This window comes from Pempheris klunzingeri, chromosome 21 (assembly GCF_042242105.1).
Source record: "Pempheris klunzingeri isolate RE-2024b chromosome 21, fPemKlu1.hap1, whole genome shotgun sequence".
NCBI lineage: Eukaryota > Metazoa > Chordata > Actinopteri > Acropomatiformes > Pempheridae > Pempheris > Pempheris klunzingeri.
In genome coordinates, this window is record NC_092032.1 from 703043 (window position 1) to 726602 (window position 23560).

The following is a 23560-nucleotide window of genomic DNA, read 5'->3' on the forward strand; positions in this document are numbered from 1 at the left end:
TTCCTGGGGGATGTTTGCAGCGTTTCCAAGGGGAGGTGCTAAGGAGGCATCCTAACCAGATGCCTGAATGACCTCAGCTGGCTTCTTTCGATGCAGAGGAGCAGCGGCTGTCTTCCAAGCTCCCCCCTGATGTCCAAGCTGTTCACCCGCACTCTTATGGTTGAGCCCAGACACCCTGCTGAGGAAACCAACTGCTTGTATCTGCAATCTTGTTCTGTCAGTCATTACCCAAAGTTCATGACCAGGTGAAGGGTGGAAAATAAATTGACTAGTAAATAAAGACTGGCAAATCAAGACTCCCTCTTCACCACAACAGTCCGATACAGCACCTGCATTACTGTGGACACCGTACCAATCCAGCTAACTTCCTCACTTGGGGCAGCAACTCACTCCCAACCTCAATCCACCATTTTCTGGTATGGCCTCAGACTTGGAGGTGCTGACTCTCATCCCAACCGCTTCACACTCAGCTGCAAACCACCTCAGTGCCTCCTGGAGGTCACGGTTTGAAGAAGCCAACAGGACCATATCATGCGCAAACAGCAGAGGTTCCCAAACTGCATGCTCTCCTCACCTCAGCCTCCCTGAGGGACATAGACATAAGCCTTCTCCAAGTCCACAAAACACAGGTATACTGGATGGGCAAACTTCCATGACTCCTCCAACAAACCATTCAAGGGTAAAGAGTTGGTCTTTACCAATTGAAAATGTGACCTCTTGGCCTCTTGGATGAGACTCACTGTTGGGACTCTTGATTTAGGCTCTTGTTTAATTGGCTTGGTTTTTCTTGAGGAGTAACAGTGATATTGTGATGACAAGAATGAATTGATGAAGTAAAATGAGCAAAAAAAAGACCTTAAATTAAACATGCAGCATCAGGTTCCTCTTGCAGCTCTTCTGTAAGCTTTCATGAGGAGGAGCACGTTCAGTTGCATCATTAGCTGAGGTAGCACTGAGAGCACCACACACACCCATGAGCTGTTTTATGTTGCTTCATATTTTGGAGATGTGGTGCGAGTTTTTTACTGGTTTAATCAGCAGAAAGTTGTACAGATGCAACGGGGAAGCTTCCCAAAGTTTCCTGAGCGAGAAGAATATTCGGTGTGGTAGCCTTTGCTTGGGACCTCCATCCATCTCAGAGAGAATCTAAAGTAATGGCAGCCTGACTTGGCCTCTTTCTCTTTCTGTAAGAAAGGAAAACCTTAGCAGCGCCAAGAAATGCTTAATTCCAAAAGTGAATATTGGTCAGCTTTACTGGAGTCAGCGATCACGCACCATCACCCCCTCCCTAAAACCCAGTCTAACTTTAACTAGTAACTGCTACACTCTTTGGTGTACTTCTGCTCTTTCCGTGGATGTTGTCCCTGTTTTGTTCTCACTTCATCTCAATTCATCTCACACCTTTCCAAGGACACAATGAGTCCCAGGCTAACTAAAGCCCATTGATTTTCAGCAGGTGATTTATAGGTGGCGTGTGTGTTAGGGCAGGCTTGATTGTCTGCAAGGGGCTGCACTGTGCCACTTTAATGAGGGTGGTGACACAGGGCAGAGAGGCAAGCACCCCACCCCCCCACCACAGGATGAGCATGTGCATGTGCTACATGCGCTGTTTAAACACAGCGTATCCACTGTGTTAAACACTTGCTGTGGTGTTCAGCCTTTGCATTTTATTTTTCTTCAAATCATTACCTATTAATTTTTGGGGAAATTATATTATATGGTATATATATATATACATATGAGGTGGCTTTTTGTGGAATTTGTGCCATCCAGTTCTAGTTATGATAATACAGAGACACATCACACCAACAAAGTGGGGTGGCTGAAGAGCCGCGGTGAGTAGAGCAGTATAGGTTTTATTATTTGGTAATAAAACACAATTATCCTTTAATTCTTCAGTCAGACTGATGGAACAGCTAGTATTAGATAGTATTAGTAGTAGATGAGAAGTTGATCTTCCATGTCTCAAACCCATGTAGCTCATGAAGAGCTGCTAAAAGCAAGTGAATAGTCAGAAGTCCAGGCTCCCAAGAAGAGCAGCCACTGTGTCTTCACTGTCAGTATCAGCGGACTCGAAGTCAAAGACAAAAGTGTCAATTAAGGATGATGTCTGTCTCACACAAATGCCTCTGAAGCCACCCACAGCAGACTGACATGACATAGTTTCATAGAAAAACAAACCATGATCACATTTTTCTTATTTAAGACTACTCTGTTTGTGTCTAGACTTCATGTCACACAGCCCCCCTCCAAGGAAACATGCACAGAAGAGGTCTGGCTGCAGACAGATGACAGCTGACTTCATTTCCCAGAGTGCTGAGCTCCTCATGGTCCTCCTGACATCACTACAGATGAAGCCAAAAGTCCAGAAACACCTCTAGAAGAAGGTGAGGCAGGATTATTTACGCAGCAGCATCCAGACACCACTTACAGTGCTTTACAGGGACAGAAAACACATTCAAATTTCTACATTTGAAAAGACAATAAAAAGCAGTGTCGGCAGCCGATGATCCGCAGCAGTGATTCATGAAGCCAGAGAACCACAGCAGGAGAACCAGGACCAGGATCCACAGGAACCAGAGAACCACAGCAGGAGAACCAGGACCAGGATCCACAGGAACCAGAGAACCACAGCAGGAGAACCAGGACCAAGATCCACAGGAACCAGAGAACCACAGCAGGAGAACCATGACCAGGATCCACAGGAACCAGAGAACCACAGCAGGAGAACCATGACCAGGATCCACATGGACCTGAGAGATGAGAAAAGCACAGAAAGGCTCCGGGGAAGATAGCAAGTTAGTAACAGACATTAAAGAGACATGAGGCATCAGTGTTAGGACCCGCATTCTTTAATGGACAGCCCGAGATTGTTCACAGATCAGCTGGAGGGTTCAGTCAGGTCTCAGAAGCACCTTTAATTCAGGTTCACAGGTCAAATACAATGCAATACAGCGCTGGGGTTCAGGCAGCGCTGGGCTCGTGACAGACCTTGGGGGGAGGTTCTGGTCAGAGGAGCAACAAACTGAGTTAGCTAACAGATTTTAAAGGGTCCTGATCACACGCAACCATGTTTGATTGGTCCAGTGGGTTCGTGCGTCTGCGTAGGCATGTATCTAGCAGGAATATGTTTACAAAACAAGAACTTTCTGTTTCTTACAATTAAGATATTACATCTGCTTCTTAAAACAATAGAGGAGACACCAGTCTGTCAGGTTTGAGAAACATATGAAACACTTTATGATTTAAAGTTCTAATTAATATTGAAAACATTTTGTTGTAATATTCAATTCTAATGTAACATCAGGATGGAGAGGAAGAGGAGGAGAGAGGAGCCCAGTGCATCATGGGAGTCCCCTGGCAGTCTAAGCCTATAGCAGCATAACTAGGGGCTGGTCCATTGTCCAACTTTAGGCTTTATCACAAAGGAAGGTTTTTAGTCTACTCTTAAATGTAGAGCGGGTGTCTGCCCCCCGAACCCAAACTGGAAGAAGAATTAGGATTGCTCTCTGACACAGATTTGAACAAAGTTGTGCACAAACAATTTTATTTCAAGTCATGAAACATTGCAGCAAAAACACATCTGTATGCGTCTGTCTGTGATTGAGTTACATATAACATGTCCGTTACCTTATTTTGGTGCACTGGTTAGTGCTGTCCCCTCCCACCCACAGTCCAGGACATGCAGGTCTGAATTGTTTCCTTTAGCCCTGAGACCATTCAGGACGGACTCTGCCTCTCACCCTGTGTCAGCTGGGATTTAAGGATAAGTGGTACAGATAATGGATAAAACATGATGCACAACTTTTTCTGTTTTATTCTATGGTTTTTGCTCTTCATTAATCTTTTTTTTCTGGCCTTATGAACATTTGTTTTCTAAGCACACTAGAAATAAAGTCTGTGATGATGATTACATGGACTCTGTCCAGCCATTCACCTTTTTGTGCCTCGATAAGCCCTCCACAGCAATTCATCATTCAGCGTGCTCATATTGAGTGGGGTGCCAATTCAATGATGTTCTGTTACCTTCACAGCTCATTTCAGGGACTCTCGATAAGTGAACGTTTGGAGGCCTAATGAAGCCGGAGAAGATGAGCGTTGGTTTTAGTGGCATCAATATACTGTCTGTGCCTCACAGTTTTCCTGATCCGCAAGACAAATGACTTTGTTGATAGGCGTGGATTTGATTTTGTGGAAACATGTCCTTGCCACAGCCTACTGTGTTTGAGCTCTGTGGCTAACTCCAGTTCAGCTTTATGTAACATTTTATAACAGCATCAGAAACACAAATATCTCTGTTTCGTTGGTTTGTTAGCTTGTGTACGCAGATTTACCATGAAGCAGGTGGTGAGCAGCTCTGTTGAATGATGCTAATAGATAAGCTTCCCACTAGTGATGTGTTGGTTGCGAACGATCCGGTTCTTAGAGCCGGCTCCTTGAAGTGAACGACGGGAGCCGGCTCCTCATTGGGAGCCGATTTGTTTGTTCTTCTCGTCTTTTTTCTGTTAAAGCCGCACGTGATTGGTCAAGATGTGTGGAGGTGTCTGTGTGTCCACACTGAGCAGGAGGAGGGGGGGGGGTTACAGGGTAACCAGTGAGCAAATGAACTGGAGTGAGGGAGAGACAATAGGGCACGAGAGAGCACTGCTACATAGTCAGAGACTGCAGGCAGGACAGGTGAGAAAAATGAGCGACAGAAATTTAGTAAAATCTGGACACGTTTTAATATAATTGATAGTTCGAGGGCAGAGTGCAGACTTTGCAAAATTAAAATTTCATATCGGGCAGGCTCCACAAACAACCTGGACAGGCATGTGTGTACTGTTCACCCATCAATTCAGTTAGAGGAGAAAAGACAAGCAAGGGAACCTGCTGTTAATGAAGGTGCCAGTGTGTCTACTGCAACAGTTGCTGCTCCTACAATGTCTACAGCATCATCCAGGACAACACCACAGCCACCAAGACCTACAGCCCAGAGCTCTATGAGCCAGTAAAACTAAATAATTTAAAATTAATAAAGCAATATGAATAATACATATTCGATACAATGTGTTTTTTACATTAGTAATTCATTTTACACATAATTTGGTAATAAATTTATTGAAGCAACAAAAAAATCTGAGGAGCCACTTGGGAGCCAAAAGAGCCGGCTCTTTTTAGGGAGCCGAGCCAAAAGAACCGGCTCTCTAAAAAGAGCCGAAATTCCCATCACTACTTCCCACTACCGTAGCTAAAGGCTGCGCTTTACTCCATGTCTATGAAGCTAGCTAATGTTGGAACCTGAATCATAGTGTATCATCTTACAGGGCTTCACAGGTCCACACGTCTCATAGAAAACAGGACGGTGGTTCTCACACCCTCCCCATGATGAAGGCCGTGGTTGTCTGGTGGGAGGGGCTTAAGACAGATTCCTCAGAAGGCAGGATGGATCGCAGTGGACCCCCAATGCATCTTTCCTGCCTATTCTTTCCAGCAAATGGAAAAGTGAGTCAGGACAAGCTTAAAGAGCACAGAGTGCAAATATGTGCACTATGGATCACTGTGGGACACTATGATCACTATGGATCACTGTGGGACACTATGATCACTGTGGGACGCTATGATCACTATGGATCACTGTGGGACACTATGATCACGGTGGGACACTATGATCACTGTGGGACACTATGATCACTATGGATCACTGTGGGACACTATGGATCACTGTGGGACACTATGATCACGGTGGGACACTATGATCACTGTGGATCACTGTGGGACACTATGATCACTATGATCATGGTGGGACACTATGATCACGGTGGGACACTATGATCACTGTGGATCACTGTGGGACACTATGATCACTATGGATCACTGTGGGACACTATGATCACTGTGGGAGGCCACCAGTCAGATGAGACTTTAGCCACAGTGACAGTAAATGTGTGTCTCTGTGTCTAGGTAACGTGTCCTGTTCTCATTGGAAGACACAATATCAGTATCCTCACTGTTATCACCCCCCCTCTATCTCTCTCTTTCTCTCTCCCCTCCCTCTATCACCCCCCCTCCCCACCTCTGATTTGCTCCTGCTGTGTGTCTGTGCCTCTGTCTCCTGGAGTGCTCTGTATCAGGCAGGAGGTCTGACCGATCTGGTCCTGATCCACCTTTAGGCTCCTGTACTTTGTTCTTGTGGTCTGGACCTGTAGGTGGGGGGGGGGCGGGACCTGGATACCTGGATTCAAAGCATCTCAGAGATGCTGAATCCAGAGCTTTGGCAAACCTTGGAGCAGTGAAGGCTGAACTTTGAGAGACTTGGAGAAGCAGCATCAGCAGAAAAAGTGGGAGAGGAGAGTGACTAGGACGCCGAGGGGAGGGGGCACCTTTAAAAGTTCATTAACATTGCCAATAAAGTGTAGCTCCGCTACATTTTTTTTTCTCTAAAGGCGCATCTCTCCAGCCAGCAAAATTTCACCCAAAAGCAGAGCACAGGATCGGCCTGCGCTGACGCGGCTGGTCGGCAGGAAGCGGCTGGTGGCAGCGGGGGTCTTGGGGGTCGTGATGGTTCTGGTTCTGGTCATCCTCATCCCGGTTCTGGTCAACTCAGCGGGGACGGCGGCGCACTACGAGATGCTCGGTACCTGTAGGATGGTGTGCGACCCGTACGGCACCAAATCTCCGACCAGCACCGCCACGGCAGACACGGTCCGAGACAACAGCCTCGTGCAGTCGTTGCCCACCTTTATCCAGGGTCCGAAGGGGGATCCAGGTCGTCCAGGTAAGGCGGGTCCGAGGGGACCTCCCGGGGAGCCGGGACCGCCGGGTCCAGCGGGGCCGCCGGGAGAGAAAGGTGAGCCGGGCAGACCTGGTTTACCGGGACCACCGGGACCGAGCGCAGCGGCTGGAGCGATCAGCGCGGCCACGTACAGCACCGTGCCCAAGATCGCCTTTTACGCGGGGCTGAAAAAGCAGCACGAGGGCTACGAGGTGCTCAAGTTCGACGACGTGGTGACCAACCTGGGAAACCACTACGATCCCACCACCGGGAAGTTCACCTGCTCCATCCCCGGGATCTATTTCTTCACTTACCACGTCCTGATGCGCGGGGGGGACGGCACCAGCATGTGGGCGGACCTGTGCAAGAACAACCAGGTAACACACGGAGTGCATGTGGGGGCAAACAGGAGCTCAGGATGGGGTGTGTGCTGTGGAGGGGGGAGGCTGAAAGAGACTTTAGCAGATCTCATTATTCACTATCAGCTCGGTGTGTAGCACGGTCCACACACACACACACACACACACACACACACACACACACACACACACACACACACACAAACATGGCCAGCAGTCTGTGTGTGTGCCCCACAGGGACCTGGTACCCTGAAGAAGGGGGTGAGAGGATGCAGGATGCAGGGGTGTCACCATGGGTCAGAGGTCAGACGCTGACTGAGAGGTTACAGGATCTACCTAACACCCCCCACTCTTTAGAGGGGCAGCCGTGCTGCCGTGCCCCTCACCCCCTCCACTCTCGGTGACCCACCAGGTCGTTCTCGCTGATAGTCATGCTGAGCGTAGTTTATAGTTCTCAGCTGAGACAGAAGTGTGCTGCATTTGGAACTAATTCTCCTTATGTGTGTAAAAGACTCCCTGGTAGGACACTGCACTGCTCTGTCCTGATGGACAATACAACTTTAGCTGGTGGGGGTTGTAACATGTAACAACAGCACGTGCCGTCTAAGCTGCAGAAACGCATCATCATCATCGTCATCATCCTCACATTTGATGATTGCATGTTTGCATCAACATGACTGAACACAGGTGGTGAACACTGCTCACCTGCAGAGCTGGTCTGGTCGTGGAAATGCAATAATGCGATAAGAATGTGTGGTCACCCTTTGAAACACTTCCACACAATGTTTCTGACACGTGTCCACAACATTTCTGCACCCATCAGATGGTCTGCTTTGTGTTACGGGACAGTCCGAAAGTTACAGAGGACACTGACAGAGGGATGAACCTCAAAAGTAGAGCAGACAGAGAGACTACTGTTACTTCTACTGCCTCTCAGTGTGATATTAATACTAACAACTACAACGACAATACTACTGCTGCTACCAATAGATATATAGATAACTCTATTTCAGACACATTAGTCCATATCAGTATAAAAACACAGAACAAAATAAAATAGAATGAAACACAAGGACAACAAAGAAGACGCAGAGTCATTCCACAGTGATTAAAACCCATACAGGCATTTCTTCCAGCGTTTCCGAAAACAAGAGAACTACCTTGTGTCACTCAGTTAAGGTCGTTATGGTTACAATTTTGAATCAGTTAATCTACACATTAACTTAAAATGTATTAAATATAAATTCCTTCGTACACATTCCTTGTCACAAGCATATGACTTGTACATATGTGGGAGCTTTAGCAGGAATCTGAACACATCTTTTAACACCACCTGAAGCTTTTTCATTCTATTCTATTCTATTCTGCTTACTATGTCTGCACCACAAGAGTGCTTAATAAAGTGGAATACTAATAATGGAAATAAAAAAGTAGTAATAATGATAATAATGACAACAAGAAAAAATACTACTACATGTAATAATAACAACAACAGAACAATATTATTATTATTATTATTATTATTATTATTATTAGACTTAATATGATAATGATACTAATAGTAACAATAACAATAACTATAATGAAGCTAATGCTCATGATGTGTGTGTTCATTCCGTCTGTGTGTGTCTCAGGCTGTCGGCAGTACATCTAATCCATGGGCCAAACCAGTATTACGGTGTCGCTCCAATGAGCACATCCCTCCTGTCTATCTCTCTGCCTGTCTGTCAGCCTGCCTGCCTGTCTGTCTCTCAGCCTGTGTCTGTTTGTCTGTCTGTCAGTCTGTCTGTCAGCCTGTCTCTCATCCTATCCTGTGTCTTCCTGTCTGTCTGTCTGTCTGTCTGTCTCCACACACAGCAAATGTGGGCAGTGGGATTAAAGCAGCAGAGCTTCACTCCGTGACGAATGCGATGCTGTTTGAATCAGGCCTTCGGCTGCCACCACTTTCACACATGTTCCATTTGTGTGGACGGGACCACCACACTGACACTGCATGTCCACTTCATTTATGATCCACATTAAAATACAATTCAATACAATTAAATACACCACAGTGTGACTTCATTGGTTCCAATGATCTTCTTTAAATCATTTTATAAAATCATTGTCAATCGTCATTCAATACACCACGGGACCAAAATGGTGCTTTCACACAGAGATTTTACAGTGCAGACACAGTGTGTACAAAGTAGAGTTCCATACTGGCTCTAATATATATAGTATATGATGATGCTGATTATTGCTGTTACTATCATTATTATTATCATCAGTAGTAGCATTACATAAAAACTACTATGATCAAATAAGATTGAAAAGGAAATCCTGAGATCATTGTTCAGCTGAGCGGGCTTTTATTTTCCTCCACTCTATAACAATCTGAGCGGAGGCAGCCTTAGTCTTTGTCCTCTGTGTGGGGGCTCCAAAGTGGTCGGGGATGATACAATTCCACCGTTGCACAAATGAAGAAAACCCCCGTCAGAGGAATGCTATAGATGAGGAATCTTGCTGATTCATCATATGTTGACTTTGACTTTTGTGTGAAATCTTGTAGGTCTGACAGAAGCTTCAGTCCGTTCTCCTGAAAGTTCTACAAAGGCGTAGAAGGTGTTTTTTGGCAGGAGATCAGAGAGATCAAACCAGAAGCAGGAGGGTGAACGGACTGTGACTGTGCTCACTGATAATTTCATAGCTGTCGCATCCAGCTGTTGTGTCACATTTGACAGATTATTGTCTCTATTTAGTAAGATGATAGTCATCATCATTCCCCATAGATACAGACTGTGAGACCAGGTCACGTCTGTGAAAAAGGGCTTTTTTCTTGCTCTCAAGGAACTTCTGGGGAAAATGGGGACAAACTGTGGTAATCATACAGAACTGAGTAGAAATGTTCCATTGATCCTGTTGGAATTCAAAATGCTTTCAACTGGACTTTACGTGACTATTTCCACTTGGTGATGCCGCTGCTTCGCTGCATTTCTGAGTCATTTTAAAGGCAAAAGATATTGTATCCTCACCTCGTCCAGCTACAGCACTAAAGGCCTTCTGTCATTATGCATCAGTGATTATACTCACATACCGTAGAATAAGAGAACTGTGACGGGTCATTCTGCTGCATCATCAATACGTTTACTTTTTTGTACAAATGTACAATTGTACATTTTTCTTATGATAGTTTGACTTAAGATTTATTGAGCAGAACTTTTACTTTACACGGAGTGTGTTTTACATGGCTATTGGTACTTTTACTGAACCGTAAAAAAAAATCCTTACCACACTTTTTGATAAATGGAAAAAGCTAAGATAAGACTAAAATGTCACAATATAATTACGCTAAAAATACATATGAATAAAAGTGTTTACAACAGCACGGGCCATTATAGGCTCAGGAGAGGTAAGCGGACACAGAGGACAGAAGAAATCTTTCTCTTAATTTAAGATGCCAAATGTGGGTCACACCAACATCCAAAGCATCCATCACATTCTTCCATAAACCCCTGCTCACACTGCAGCCACACTGAGGACTGAGGTCCACATCATCAACCTGCCGGCTGCCTCACACACCTCATGTGCTCACCCTGCTGTGTAGGGATGAAGATAACTGGGGTATCATCATCTACATCCCATCAAGGCTTTTCTACTTACTGCCTATAAATCCTTTCATTTGCTCTTGGAAGAACAGCTGCCTAAAATGCTTCTCTGCGCTCCGTCAGAACTCTTCACCGTGCAGCACTGAGATTCTGGAAACATGTAAGAACCGGTTAGGTTAAATTGTGACGGAGAGCGACTGTGTGGTTGTTCGGTGACTGTTTCAGTCAGATTTAGCAGGTGAACCACGGAGGTGTCTGTCTACAAGGTGTCCTACAACACAACCATATCATAGAAATACTGTTGGACACCATTCAAAATATCGTAAGAATTTTTTACAGGATGTTTGAACGAGGTCAGACTATTTGACAATGCTGGGTGTCTGTGATAGGAAAGTAGAAAGGCTATTGGCAGAAAACGTGCCATGATAACTCAATGAGATGAAAATCACATCATTTTCTTTCAAAAAATTGTGTTAAAAAAGCAAATATTACAATAATAACATGTGGATGCTGTTTGTATGTGTCATTGTATCGTCTTTGGTGGCGCTGTAACAACGGCATGCCATGTCCTGCTCCTAACAGACGCCTGTCATCACTCACATGGTCCTTGTGTGACCTCAAAAAAACCCTTTTTGGTCATGACTCAAAAATTCACGCACTAATTATGACAACATGTCACACAAATGTCTTAAAGGGCAAATGATGAAGGGATGACATTTTATATCCAGAGGTCAAAGGTCACCCTCACTGTGATTGTGATGTTTCTTTTCTGGTCATTATTCAACGTCGTCACTCAGGAGACTCGGTGGACTGTGACCATGATTCGTAGTTTTACTTGTTGTCTACTGTCATGGTGAAGGCTTGGTGATCTGTCAGAATCAGCTGTATGTGAACACACACAATCCGTTTTGTGTTTTTCAGTGAGCTCATGCTCTAATAGACAAACGGCAGAATCAGAACCACAAAGCGTAACAGAGTCAAGTCCATTTTATTTATATGATTTATATTTATATATATATCCCTACATCATAAGCCACAAACCACATTTGAGCATCAGAGGAAAGATCCATCCTCTGGACACGAATTCATGTTCAGAGTAGGTATGTGGTGTGTGATGTTGTGTGTCATTTATCATAACCTCAAACACTACAGAATACTAGAATAATTGAATTACAGCACCCAGCTAAAAACTAAAACAGCTGGAACCACAGTTTACCAAAGAGAAATGCATGTGATGTTTGGGAAAAGGACTTCAAATATAGTAGTTAAACATGGAAAAAGTAAAACTGTTTGGAGTTTCTATTTGCTGCCAGTAGCTGGTCAGACCGCTCCCATCCAACCAGCTCTGTGCCATGGACAGAGGATGGAACACCTGCACATAAAAAGCCAAGCATTCACTCACACAGAGGAGGAGAGACACTCAGAGTGGAGCCGCCCTTCATTATCAGCCACACATGATGGGAGGCCCACTTCATGTGTGGTGAGTTTGGGTTTTTTCTCTTGGAGATTTAAACTGTCATCAAAATGCAACTGTAAAAGCTCAGATACATGAAGAATTTTCACCATTAAAATAAGCGATTAAAATAAATTAGATAAATTATAGCAGTCAAACATCTGGATCATTTGTATTTTAGCTCCAAGAGAAGCAGCTTTGTGAAAACACTGCAGCTGGCTGGCTTCTGGGCTCCTGCCTGTCAGCGTACAGTGTCCCAGCCAACCCCGTCTCACAAAGGAGTCACAAAATGTAATGCGTGTCTGTGGACACTGGCAGTCCTTACAGTTTACAAAGTAGGGTTGTAAAATGATATATCTTTAGAATATATCAAATATCCAGTGAACAACATGATAGTATCATACTAATAATAAAAGTTTTGTTACATAATGCAAATTTTCATGTCCATATAAACAGTCGATGAGGCTCATGGATAATGGCGCCACTTCCACTATGAAAAATTGTTTTGTTGAGAAATGAGTGCCTTCAGACCCTGCGTCCACTGGAATGGACATGACATATTTATGGGTCTAGACCATTAAAAATCGGTGATTCCGTCATTTGAATAATGCTTTGTTACTGATTGGTTCCTAATTATCCAATCACAATGAAGTTATGACCAGTAACTTGATCTGAGAGAGCTGCAGAAATCAGACAAGACAAGCATGGCTCTGACGCTTGACATGAGGAGGACTAAGCACCTTTTCTTCCTCATAAATATTAATTTATGTTGATTGTAGCCTAATCAATTTGCACTCAGCATAATTCTAACAATTCAAAGTGATGATATTTTATATATATATATATATATGGCAAGCCGTTTAGGAAATTATATATTGAATGAAAGTCCGAATATATGGAATGAAAGTCCGAATATATGGAATGAAAGTCTGAATATATTGAATGAAAGTCCGAATATATGGAATGAAAGTCTGAATATATTGAATGAAAGTCCGAATATATGGAATGAAACTCTGAATATATGGAATGAAACTCGGAATATATGGAATGAAACTGTGAATATATTGAATGAAAGTCCGAATATATGGAATGAAACTCTGAATATATGGAATGAAACTCTGAATATATAGAATGAAAGTCTGAATATATTGAATGAAACTATGAATATATGGAATGAAACTATGAATATATAGAATGAAACTATGAATATATGGAATGAAACTCTGAATATATGGAATGAAAGTCTGAATATATGGAATGAAAGTCTGAATATATGGAATGAAGGCAGAGCTGCCCTACTCAATGTGGTGCCCTAGGTAAGATTTTATATAACGCCCCCCTCCATTGGCGAAATACATTTGCTTACAAAACAAATCGAATAGCATAGTTTTGTAGTAATATTAATTGGGCATTGCTTTACATTTGAATCAATGTGAGCTTTTCCATTTTAAGAGTTAATAGTTATAACTAGTTTTAATATTGTAGCGATTGCAGAGCTGGTCGCAAGTGCTGGACTGTTTTGCTGCAATGCACCATGGGAGTTTTGGGAATCTTTTTGCAACCGTGAGTGAGAAGGGTAGCGGGGTTAATGGGTACTTGCCATTGATTTATGCAAATTGTTTTTTTGAGTCTGAATATATGGAAAGAAAGTCTGAATATATGGAATGAAAGTCTGAATATATTGAACGAATGTCGCTATCTTGTTTTTTAAATTAATTTAATTAGGCATTAACATTAGCAACTACCGTGCTAGGTTTAGTAGCACTAGCAACTACCGTGCTAATAACTTGTTCGTTGCGCAGTATCGTGTAGTGTAAAAGACAAGTGTTGTACTAAAAAGAAATTCAGTTTGCACGCTGCTTTTGTTGACTTAATCACTGAAACTATATGAATAATGGAAAGACACTGGAATAACTAGATATATGCTGGAGTGTGATATGTTGTTTCTATTTTTAGTAATCATTCAAACTATAGACTTATATTCTTCACCATGGCTTAGATATGTGTGTGTGTGTGTGTGTGTGTGTGTGTGTGTATATATATATATATATACTCCTCACTATGATTTACATGTACTCATCACTGGACTAAAAGTATAATTGTGTGTGACCCTCACTCATTGACCCTCACATGTATTCTCTATGTTAAAATAAGTGCACTTACATTGAAAAAAGGCAGCAGAAGAGAGTTGAGAAATAAGGGTGTAATAAAAAGGGATAACTTATGTCAGGAAATTATTTCTGTAAAACAAGAACTGTATTTTCACTGTTAGTTCGTACCATTAATTTCCCAACACACAAGATAAACTCCCAGAGACAGAGATCTCAGTTCAAAGTTTTACTTGCAGCAAGCAAGGAGTATAGGCAAGGATTTACACCTGCACTGAGCAGTCTCAGTGTCTTTCAAGCATATATGCAACATGTATAAGCAAAGTTCCTCCTCTCAGCAGTCCTCCGCCGCACCCTGCTCCCTCTCCTCCTTGCAGGGGCGGTTGGTGGGAAGCGCAGGTACACTGACTTCTCACTGTTCTATTCTACATCAACACACATCTCTTTTGGTCTGTATAAAGGTCACTGCAACTATCACACAGCCCTGCATCAGGCTAAAACTTCAAGGAAAAATGCATGTGCCAGTGCAGGTGGCTGGAAAGCCCCTACAATTCCAACTTTAAGGATTACATCATCTAGGACCCACACCTGACCAATGATTATAATGGTGTAATGTTACAATATAACTTGATTGGTCATTTTGATGCGGTGATGAAAGGAAAGCAGGTGGAGCCCCATGAGAATATAAGCTGATGCACTGTCTGTGAGAGCTCAGAACTCTCTGACTGTATGTACTGTGCAGATAGATTGTTCTCCCTTTGTTGCCGGCATTAAAGGTTTTTGCTGCTCTGAACTCTGACTCCTGAAGACTGTTTGAGCATATCAGCTGAGACTGGTTTCCCTGACTATTCTTGATTCATTTTTGATCCATTTGCCAAAGTTTTCTTGACCCATTGCGCATTGATAAGACAACCATAAATCTGGCCCAGTGACCCTGAACCCCGGTTCAGTGTCACTTCAATCGCAGCTACTAAATTTCGGGCAGCTTCACCCATCCTCTCCCTCCTTCAGCCGTTCAGGTGAAAGTGTAATTAAAAACACAAGATGGCGACTTTCGTTCAATATATTCAGGGTTTCATTCTATATATTCAGACTTTCATTCAATATATTCGGACTTTCATTCCATATATTCAGAGTTTCATTCCATATATATAATTTCCTAAACAGCTTGCCATATATATATATATATATATATATATATATATATATATATATATATATATATATATAACTGTAAAGTACAGGATTTTTTTTAAAGTTCATTGTCCATTCCAATGGACATTGGGACTTATGTTATAACTTAAGTTATGGAATATCTGTGAGCATTTCATAGCTAAATTTTGACAGTTTATTTATTTATATATATATTCATTCATGTAATGTAATTAAAGAGTTTGGTCTAGACCTGCTCTTTACGTAAAGAGTCTTGAGATAAAGCTGTTGTGAATTGGCGCTATATAAATAAAGATTGATTGATTGAAAGAAGTATAAAGTGGAAGACTTCCTTGAACTCCTTGTAAATGGAAAGTTATCTGAAATCGACTCCTTGGATTCAGAAAATGAGGCAGATGAGAACAGGAATGAGATAGAGGGTAAATTTAGAAGTTAAGAGTATTTTTTATTCATAGTATGAGGTTTTAATGGTGCATATACGGTGCTCATAGTTGCACAGTGTTCTGGATTGAGAATAGGTAAAATGAGTTAAAGAATTAGATTCTTTTGTTATTAGATTCAGAGAGGGACAGTGGAGAGGTTCCATGCATGCAGGAAGAAACTGAGGTGGGAGTTGAGGTTGAGATAGAATCAACCATCAAAGACATCAAAACTGATGTCTTGATTTTATGTTACCCAAAATCATGCACATGTAAAGTTGTTCATGTTCAGACCTGCACACAGACATACACACACATGCAGACACATGCAGACATCCACTTCCAAATGTTAAAAACATATCCTGTTTTTCTGAAGTTTTATTTTTAGCCATTCAGACCATTGTAATGGACATGCAAAAATACGAATAAAATGGACTTCGCAAAAATGTCTTTTTTACCCTGCATTTCTATATTGGAGAGGAGTAAAAAGCAACTGGATACAAATTTTTTGCTCAGCAGAAAAAAATCAGGTCTGAAGGGGTTAAAAACATGTTAATTCAGGATGGAAGGAGAAATAGATTGAATGGATGGTCATAGCATTAAGTGGTCGTATTGTTTACTTATCAAACAAGCAGTGGACTTGGACCACTGCAGACTAAATGTGGACTGATAAAATAAAGAGAGGAAAACAAGGATAAAATCTGGTGGTGATATGTGTAGTAGCATTCCAATAGACCCATGTTCTCAGCCCTCGTCCATCGTTTTGTTACAGTAGCCCAACAGCACCAAGGACCTTGTTTAAGGGTCCACACTGGATTTAGGTGTTTGAACCCCTGACCTAAGTGTTACCCACTGAGCTATCCAGCTGCAGCTGCAGTCGGCGTCCAACTTCTTTGAGAAACAAGTGGCATTCAGCCACACAAGATCAATGACAGGTCTGTGATGCCCTTTGATGGCAGCGAACTGGTGATGTAATGTTTTTTGATCTAATGTGATTAGCTGTGTAACTGTCACTCCTGCTCCTTAGATAGCTGTCCAGTACTTTCAGGAGATGACAACTTCAAGAGGAACCACGGAAATTAAATGTTTATTTCCCTTTCAAAAGGTGGTCACTGGAAGAAACAAAGGGACTTGGACTGGACTAATCTGATTCACAAATTTAGCAGCAGGCAATGATGAATAAGTAGTTTGGAATGATGTTCATTCTAATAAAACTTTAGGGGAGAGGCATGAAACGACTAAAACCAACTGTTACTTCTTGACCTTCTCCGTGTTGTTATGCAGTATGAAATAATGTGTAATGGATGTTTTTTACCTTCTCTACACATTACTGCATCTCTTCTGAACTGTCAGCATTGTATTGTAAAATGTTTGCTACAGGCAGCGTTCGTCAGCATTCACAGATTCAGACTGGGTCCAGCTCTGTAAATGACCCTGGACTTGTGGGCTATTTTCCTGCTGCAGTAATGCTGCAGTAATACATGGCTGTTGTAGTTGTAAGTCAAATGACCATTTTGTTATTTCTGCACGTTCTCTTTTTAATTCTTTTTTAAATGCTTGGTTGTGAAATATTTGTTTGTCCCCCCAAAAATGTGCTTCCTCCTCCAAAAATATTTTTCTGAAAAGTTGCCACTGCTGACAGCTGTAACATCATAAACATAGGCAGCTGAGTGACAGCTTGCCAAAATGAGGGACCAGATAGTCAAATAGTTAAGGTGCATGCCACATAATCACAACGCCAAAAGCTTTTCAAAAAGAGGGAAGCGATGAATCTTTTACTCAGCTAAACATCTGTAAAGGTTACAACACCCACAAACTGGCATTGAGTCATATCAGGGCTTTTTAGGCTTGAGAGCAGCTGGATAAATCATGTGGGAAAAACGTCTTTCAGTTTTGAATGTGACACCAGTGTTTTTCATTCCATTATCAGCAGTGGAGTCAAGTTAAACATGCAGCAGTAGAATCAGAGAGCTGTGCTAACAGTTAGCCCCAGGACTCAGGCTTTTTAAATGCATCTTCTCTTAAGCTTTAGCTATTTATTTTCTTGTGCTTTTATTATCTTTTACATGCAATTTAATGTTTCTTAGTCTTGTTTTTACATGTTTTGTGTCCCTGTAAAGCACTTTGAATGACCTTGTGTCTGAGTGGTGCAATATAAATACATTTGCCTTGCCTTGTGTCTGACTGGCATTTCAAGTGACCATGATATTCCAAAGGTAACAGATCATTTATACGTTTATAGTTTTAGATACTTATGCTACGAATTTGTTTTGCAAGCTGTGTTTTGAGGGGAAACAGAATTGCGGCCTGAATCTACTGTACGTACTTCACCATATCACAGAACAGCCAGAGACATGGAGGTCACACCCTGAGGCCCCCGTGTGGTTTGGTTTGGTTAAAAAGGTTAAAAAAAGATGCCTTTGGTGAAATTTTGATAAAGTGAACACTTGACACAGTGTTGACTGAACCATTAACTAGACGTGGTGCACGGTCAGTGTGCTAAATTGCACACAGCTCCTCACAGTTAAAAGCCAAAGGCTGTCAGCCAGCTGTCATCCAGTTCCCAGCCATCGTCCGACCACCAGGACTCTCACTCCCACCCCCCCTTTCCTGAACAAACCCATTCATTGAATGGCCGGGTGCCATCACATTAAGCGTCGTGTAACGGCCCACGGTACACTGCGGAGTCATGCTTCTTTGCTCAGGCCATGGTTTGTACAGTGTGTTTCCAGACTCACAGGAGCTCCAATGTTCACTGCTCATGAAGTTATCAATAGTTGTTCACATATGTTTTTAACAGCATAAGCATGTTTCAACTTAATAACTTGAAAATTGAAGAAAAAAAGAACACCCAATCTGACAGTATCTCATATATATGGTGTATGAGCTTGGTCCAAATACGTCAAATACAACCCAAACCATACACCTTTTTATGGCTATCACCAGTAAACACCACGCTGGAAGAAGATGCTGACAGAACTTCGTAACAGTGAGCTGTGGTTAGAGTGTGCAGGATGGATGTGCTGCCGGTAACACGCTGTGATTTAACAGACGGTTTTCCTGCCGAGGATAGCTGCGGCTGCACCTGTTTGGTCAGCTTGCCTCCAAAGTTTGACTCTAACTTTAACTAAATAGTGTTCATTTGTTTAAGATGGACTGTCTGTGTGCATCTGATGTTTGTCGTGCAGAGGTGGAAAGTGTTGTTACATGTATAATAAAGCATATATGTACAATTCATTTTCTGTTTTTTTCTAACCTCTTTAAAATCCAGTGGGCCACTGGGGTTAGAGTTAGTGTCAAACAAAGCCTCACACATGCTCCAAAGGGTTGGGCTCAGGGCTGAAAGGAATGCTGAGCAGTTAAAAGGTTTTTCACCTACAGACTAATGGAACGAGTGAAACTGTATCGCTGAACTGTCAAACTAAATGACTGAATGTGGGAAAATCAAAATGAAAACAAGGATATGCTGCTTGGTCATTAAGTGGAATCCACTTAAAAAGACATTGATGTCTATTAAGAGGGGAAGCTGTATATGTTCATAAAATAACTTGTAGCCACACGAAGGAACAGGAATACTGTCATTGTGTATTGCTCCATCCACGCCCTGCATCCTTTCATCAGCAATCAACAGAGAAGTGTCGGCACTTCATCCGCTGACCACAGTGGGGGTTTGCTGGCTGCCATTTCTTTAGAGTGTCAAAGAATGGTGTGAATAAAGAAATAGCAGTCGCTGTTTCACATGTTGCACAAGTGCTGATTGTGGTGACGGTACCCTCTGACCAGTCGATCCTCTGCAGTGTTTTCAATCCACCTTTTACTATTGGCTCATCTTGCTTAGAACCCCAGTGGAGCTGATACCAAAAGAAGTAGCAGGTAACAGCTACCATCCACATACCTGAAGAAAACCAAAGAAGAACATTTTCAGGCAAAAAGAGTGGAGCTGAGGTGTACAAGGACTGGGACCAGGACCAGGATCAGGACTTGGACTTGGACTGGGACCTGGACCAGAACCAGAACCAGAACCAGAACCAGAACCAGAACCAGAACCAGAACCAGGACAAGGACAAGGACAGTGTCTGCCTCAAGAATCACTTTTTAAATCTGACATAACGATACGATTCAACAGCAGAACACATCATTATTCAATATGTGGGCATTTTTTATTTTCCATTCATTTACCTTTGTGAGGTCTGCAGGTTTACATCAGTAATTAACCTCTGCCACTAATATAACATAGAGCTGCACAATCATGACCAAGACAGTAAAACAATACAGAAAACCAACAGAAAGCAAACACCTGCAACTTGTATAAGCCTGGCCTACCCCCTCCCCATGGGTCTCTGTCTGATTTCCACTATCCCGGCATTGCAAAATAAATAAGGAAACAAAATAAAAATGAATATCAATGTTTCAGCTGTGTCTTCCCTCCTGCAGACTTCCATAGATTGAATCAATGTTAAAAAGTGGTTCCACTGCTGTGGTCGCCACCTACAGCCAACATCTGTTAGCAATATTGCATGCTGATTCTGACAGCTGTATGGTGAAGATTCATGTGTGGACATTGTCAATGAGAGAGAGAGAAAACAGCTTCAACAGTTGAAGAAATAATGAACACACGAGGACACCCGTGTCAGATTATTTATCTGTCAAAAACAGAACAAGAGAAAGAGACCATTTTATTCAGCCAAGTAACATAGCAGGAGGGATCCAGCGACAAAGGGGATCCTAAAGGGGATCCTGACGCGCTGTTTGATGTTGTCTGTGGGCAGTTCCATCATTATGTCTTGAACCAGTGGTGTATCAAGTCTCTCTGTGGAGGCTCCACAGACTAAAGGATGGCCGTGATCATTCACAGCCAGTAGGATGATACAGGCTACTGCACTGTTCTCCAGATGTTTGTGGACAGAATTTGAGCTCTGGTTGTTGCTGCTACACAGCTGCTGCAGTTGTCATATTGTCCTCATTAGATCTTGTATACATGCTGTTTAACGCTCAGTGAGGCCTGCTTGTCTGATGGTCGAGTACTTGAAAGGCTCAATGTTACGATTAGTTTCTGTTTAGGTTTTGTAACTCAGCTGCGTGTAACCTCTGCCAGACAGCTCCAAGCATTCTGAAGAAATGTCTAAACTTGTAGGTACTTCATGTTCACACTTGCTAAAATGATAAAACTGAAAACTGACTGCATGTTATGGGTGATGAAGTACATTTTCTAACACTTGCATGTCCATTTCATTATGTTCATTTAGCAAATGTCTTTGGCTTTTGCCTACATACACTATAACCTGCTGCATCAAATATAATCACTACCCAACATGTAGCATGACTGAGGTTTTTAAAGATGTCAACATAGTATGACTGATGTTTAACTGATGTATATTTTATGTTTATTTAATTTTCTCTTTCTTTAACTGTGTGCTTTATGTCTGTCCTTTGAGCTGCAATAACAGCAAACTTTCCCCACTGTGGGATCAATAAAAAGTTTATCTTGTGTGCTCAAAGAGCGACAGAACAAGTACTTACGATTTGTCTTTAGGAAGTCATGACTGTTGTGGAGATGTAGTCAGAAAGTGGAGACTGCATTCCCACACTGTGGAGCCACACCGAGACATGAGAGCCAGTGGGTCCCCAAAGGGACAGGCCAGTCAGAACACACATGGTGGAGCAGGGGGTTGAACCCACGGCCTCATGGACACTCCACATCATTTCCTGTGATTCTCTTTGGTACACAGGTTCTTCATTGCTCTCATTTCCCTCTGGTTAGACCTGTGAAAGTGCAGTAATGAGATGTCTGAGATGTCCCCCCCCTCCAAAACTCAGTCTGCTCTGATTGGTCACAATCAGGCACTGCCCACCAATTTTGAATCATCTATGCTGTATTTCTGAAAGGCAAGCGCATTAGTCAAACATCATGCTAGCGCTCAACATGCCTACCTGCCAAATAAACAGCAAACTAAGATTAAGTTTCCCAGACTGAAGTCGGTCATGACAGCATAGCGATCTGTCCTGGAGCTTGTAACATTAACGGCCCTCATTAAGAAAGCAGCACCTCCTCTGCTTTTGAGTTTTTTTCTGCTGCTCTGCTCAACCTTCCACATCTTATGAGAATAGCAGCATCAGCCAACTAAGTGGAGGACAGACGGGTATCAACAGTGGATGACAGATAGGTGGACTGAGGCTCTCAGTAGGCAGGGCCGTCAGCCTGCTGGAGGGCTGGGCAGGGTCACATGATCAACAGGTCCCTGTGTGTCATGTCAGAAGTGCGGCCAAATCTAAACTTTTTCAAACATTAACTGAGAGATGGAACAGAAACAGAGGGAGGATGGTCTTTATTCAGAGTCTGTGGCTCTCCTGACACACTGGGGACAGATTGTTCTGTTGAAACTACATTAAAAAGTGTATTGCATTGCACTGCAAAGTGTATAAAATGTCCCCTTTAATGTCTGTGGGTATTTCACGATCTGATGTCACATATAGCACTGTGTTCAGACAGAGCCCAGAAATCACCAGCCTGGTGAAATGCTATTCATATGTGTTGATATTCATGTTAACACCAGCGACCTGCACCACACCAGCCTCCTCCCTGTGTGACTGCGAAGCTTTGCTGTTGTTGATATTGCTAAGCTCCGATGTTTCCTTGTGAGTGTTTCAGTGTTTTCACCTATTGCAGGTTCTAACCCTAACCGTAGTCAAAGTATTAATGGTGGCCAGGCAGAGAACGTGTTTGTGTCTACACAGCCCTCTGTCTACGTGCAAAGGGCTGTGACATATAGTAAAGGTCCCCTGACAGAACTTGGGGATGTTGCAACTCCATGCTACATGTCGTAAACACAAGGTTACCGAGAATGACCTGACATTTCCTAATACCAAATTTCACATATTCCTTGTACACTAGAAATGTCCAATGTCTAATGGGCAGATTGGGAGCCATTTACTGAGCCCATTTAAAAATGTTTTCTACAACAAGATCTTTGCCACCTTTAAATTCCTTTCTACTCTGTGTCGAGTGGATCTGTTCTGGGCTTTGTAGGGCCGTCAATCAGACTTACTATGTTTTTGAGTGGTTTACTTAAGGTGTATGATTTGTGCCTGCTTGTGGTTGTGTGCTTTTCTGCAGGTGCGGGCCAGTGCTATAGCCCAGGATGCTGACCAGAACTATGACTATGCCAGTAACAGCGCTGTGCTGCATCTGGAGCCAGGAGACGAGGTGTACATTAAACTAGATGGAGGCAAAGCTCATGGAGGCAACAACAACAAGTACAGCACCTTCTCTGGATTCATCATCTACGCTGATTAGACAACAACACAGCTCAGACTTACTTTTATAAACATGTGTGGAGAAACCAATAGAAATCAGCCTTTATAACCTGCATATTATTTGATTTTCTATATTCTGCCTGCATGGTGACTTTGGCCAATAAATGAATGGCCATGAAATGGTTGAATTGTCAAAATGTGGGATCAAACCATATCCTCTACATCACACTCGGGCTTACAGCTGATGTGTTTATGTCAGTGCAGTCATTTCAGAGAGTAATGGGTGTGAAGGAGAGAGGGAGGAGTGGTATATGTGTGCATTGGGGGGTGGGGCAGAATGGTCACAGAGAGACCCTTCACCCATAAATCTGATTGGGTCACTAGCTGCCTGTCAACAATTTGACTATGATGAGGTCAGGGTGTGTGTTTTTGGTTTTTTCTTGATATCATAGC

At 42.7% G+C, this 23560-nt stretch overlaps 1 protein-coding gene across 1 annotated transcript; it reads left to right on the forward strand.

The window, feature by feature from the left end:
* The first annotated feature begins 6534 nt into the window (after positions 1–6534).
* Positions 6535–23147, forward strand: c1ql3a (complement component 1, q subcomponent-like 3a). Its single transcript, XM_070852868.1, has 3 exons — positions 6535–6684; positions 6730–7131; positions 22968–23147. Exons 1-3 carry the CDS (start codon positions 6541–6543, stop codon positions 23145–23147), a joined length of 726 nt encoding a protein of 241 aa, XP_070708969.1. The 5' UTR covers positions 6535–6540.
* The last annotated feature ends 413 nt before the right edge of the window (positions 23148–23560 follow it).

Bases quoted from the DNA above. Each gene is read 5' to 3' on its own strand.
- c1ql3a (XM_070852868.1), top strand. From the start codon at position 6,541: ATGGTTCTGGTTCTGGTCATCCTCATCCCGGTTCTGGTCAACTCAGCG. The intron at 6,685-6,729 runs GTCCGAGACAAC...ACCTTTATCCAG, and splicing joins GCACCGCCACGGCAGACACG to GGTCCGAAGGGGGATCCAGG. The intron at 7,132-22,967 runs GTAACACACGGA...GCTTTTCTGCAG, and splicing joins ACCTGTGCAAGAACAACCAG to GTGCGGGCCAGTGCTATAGC.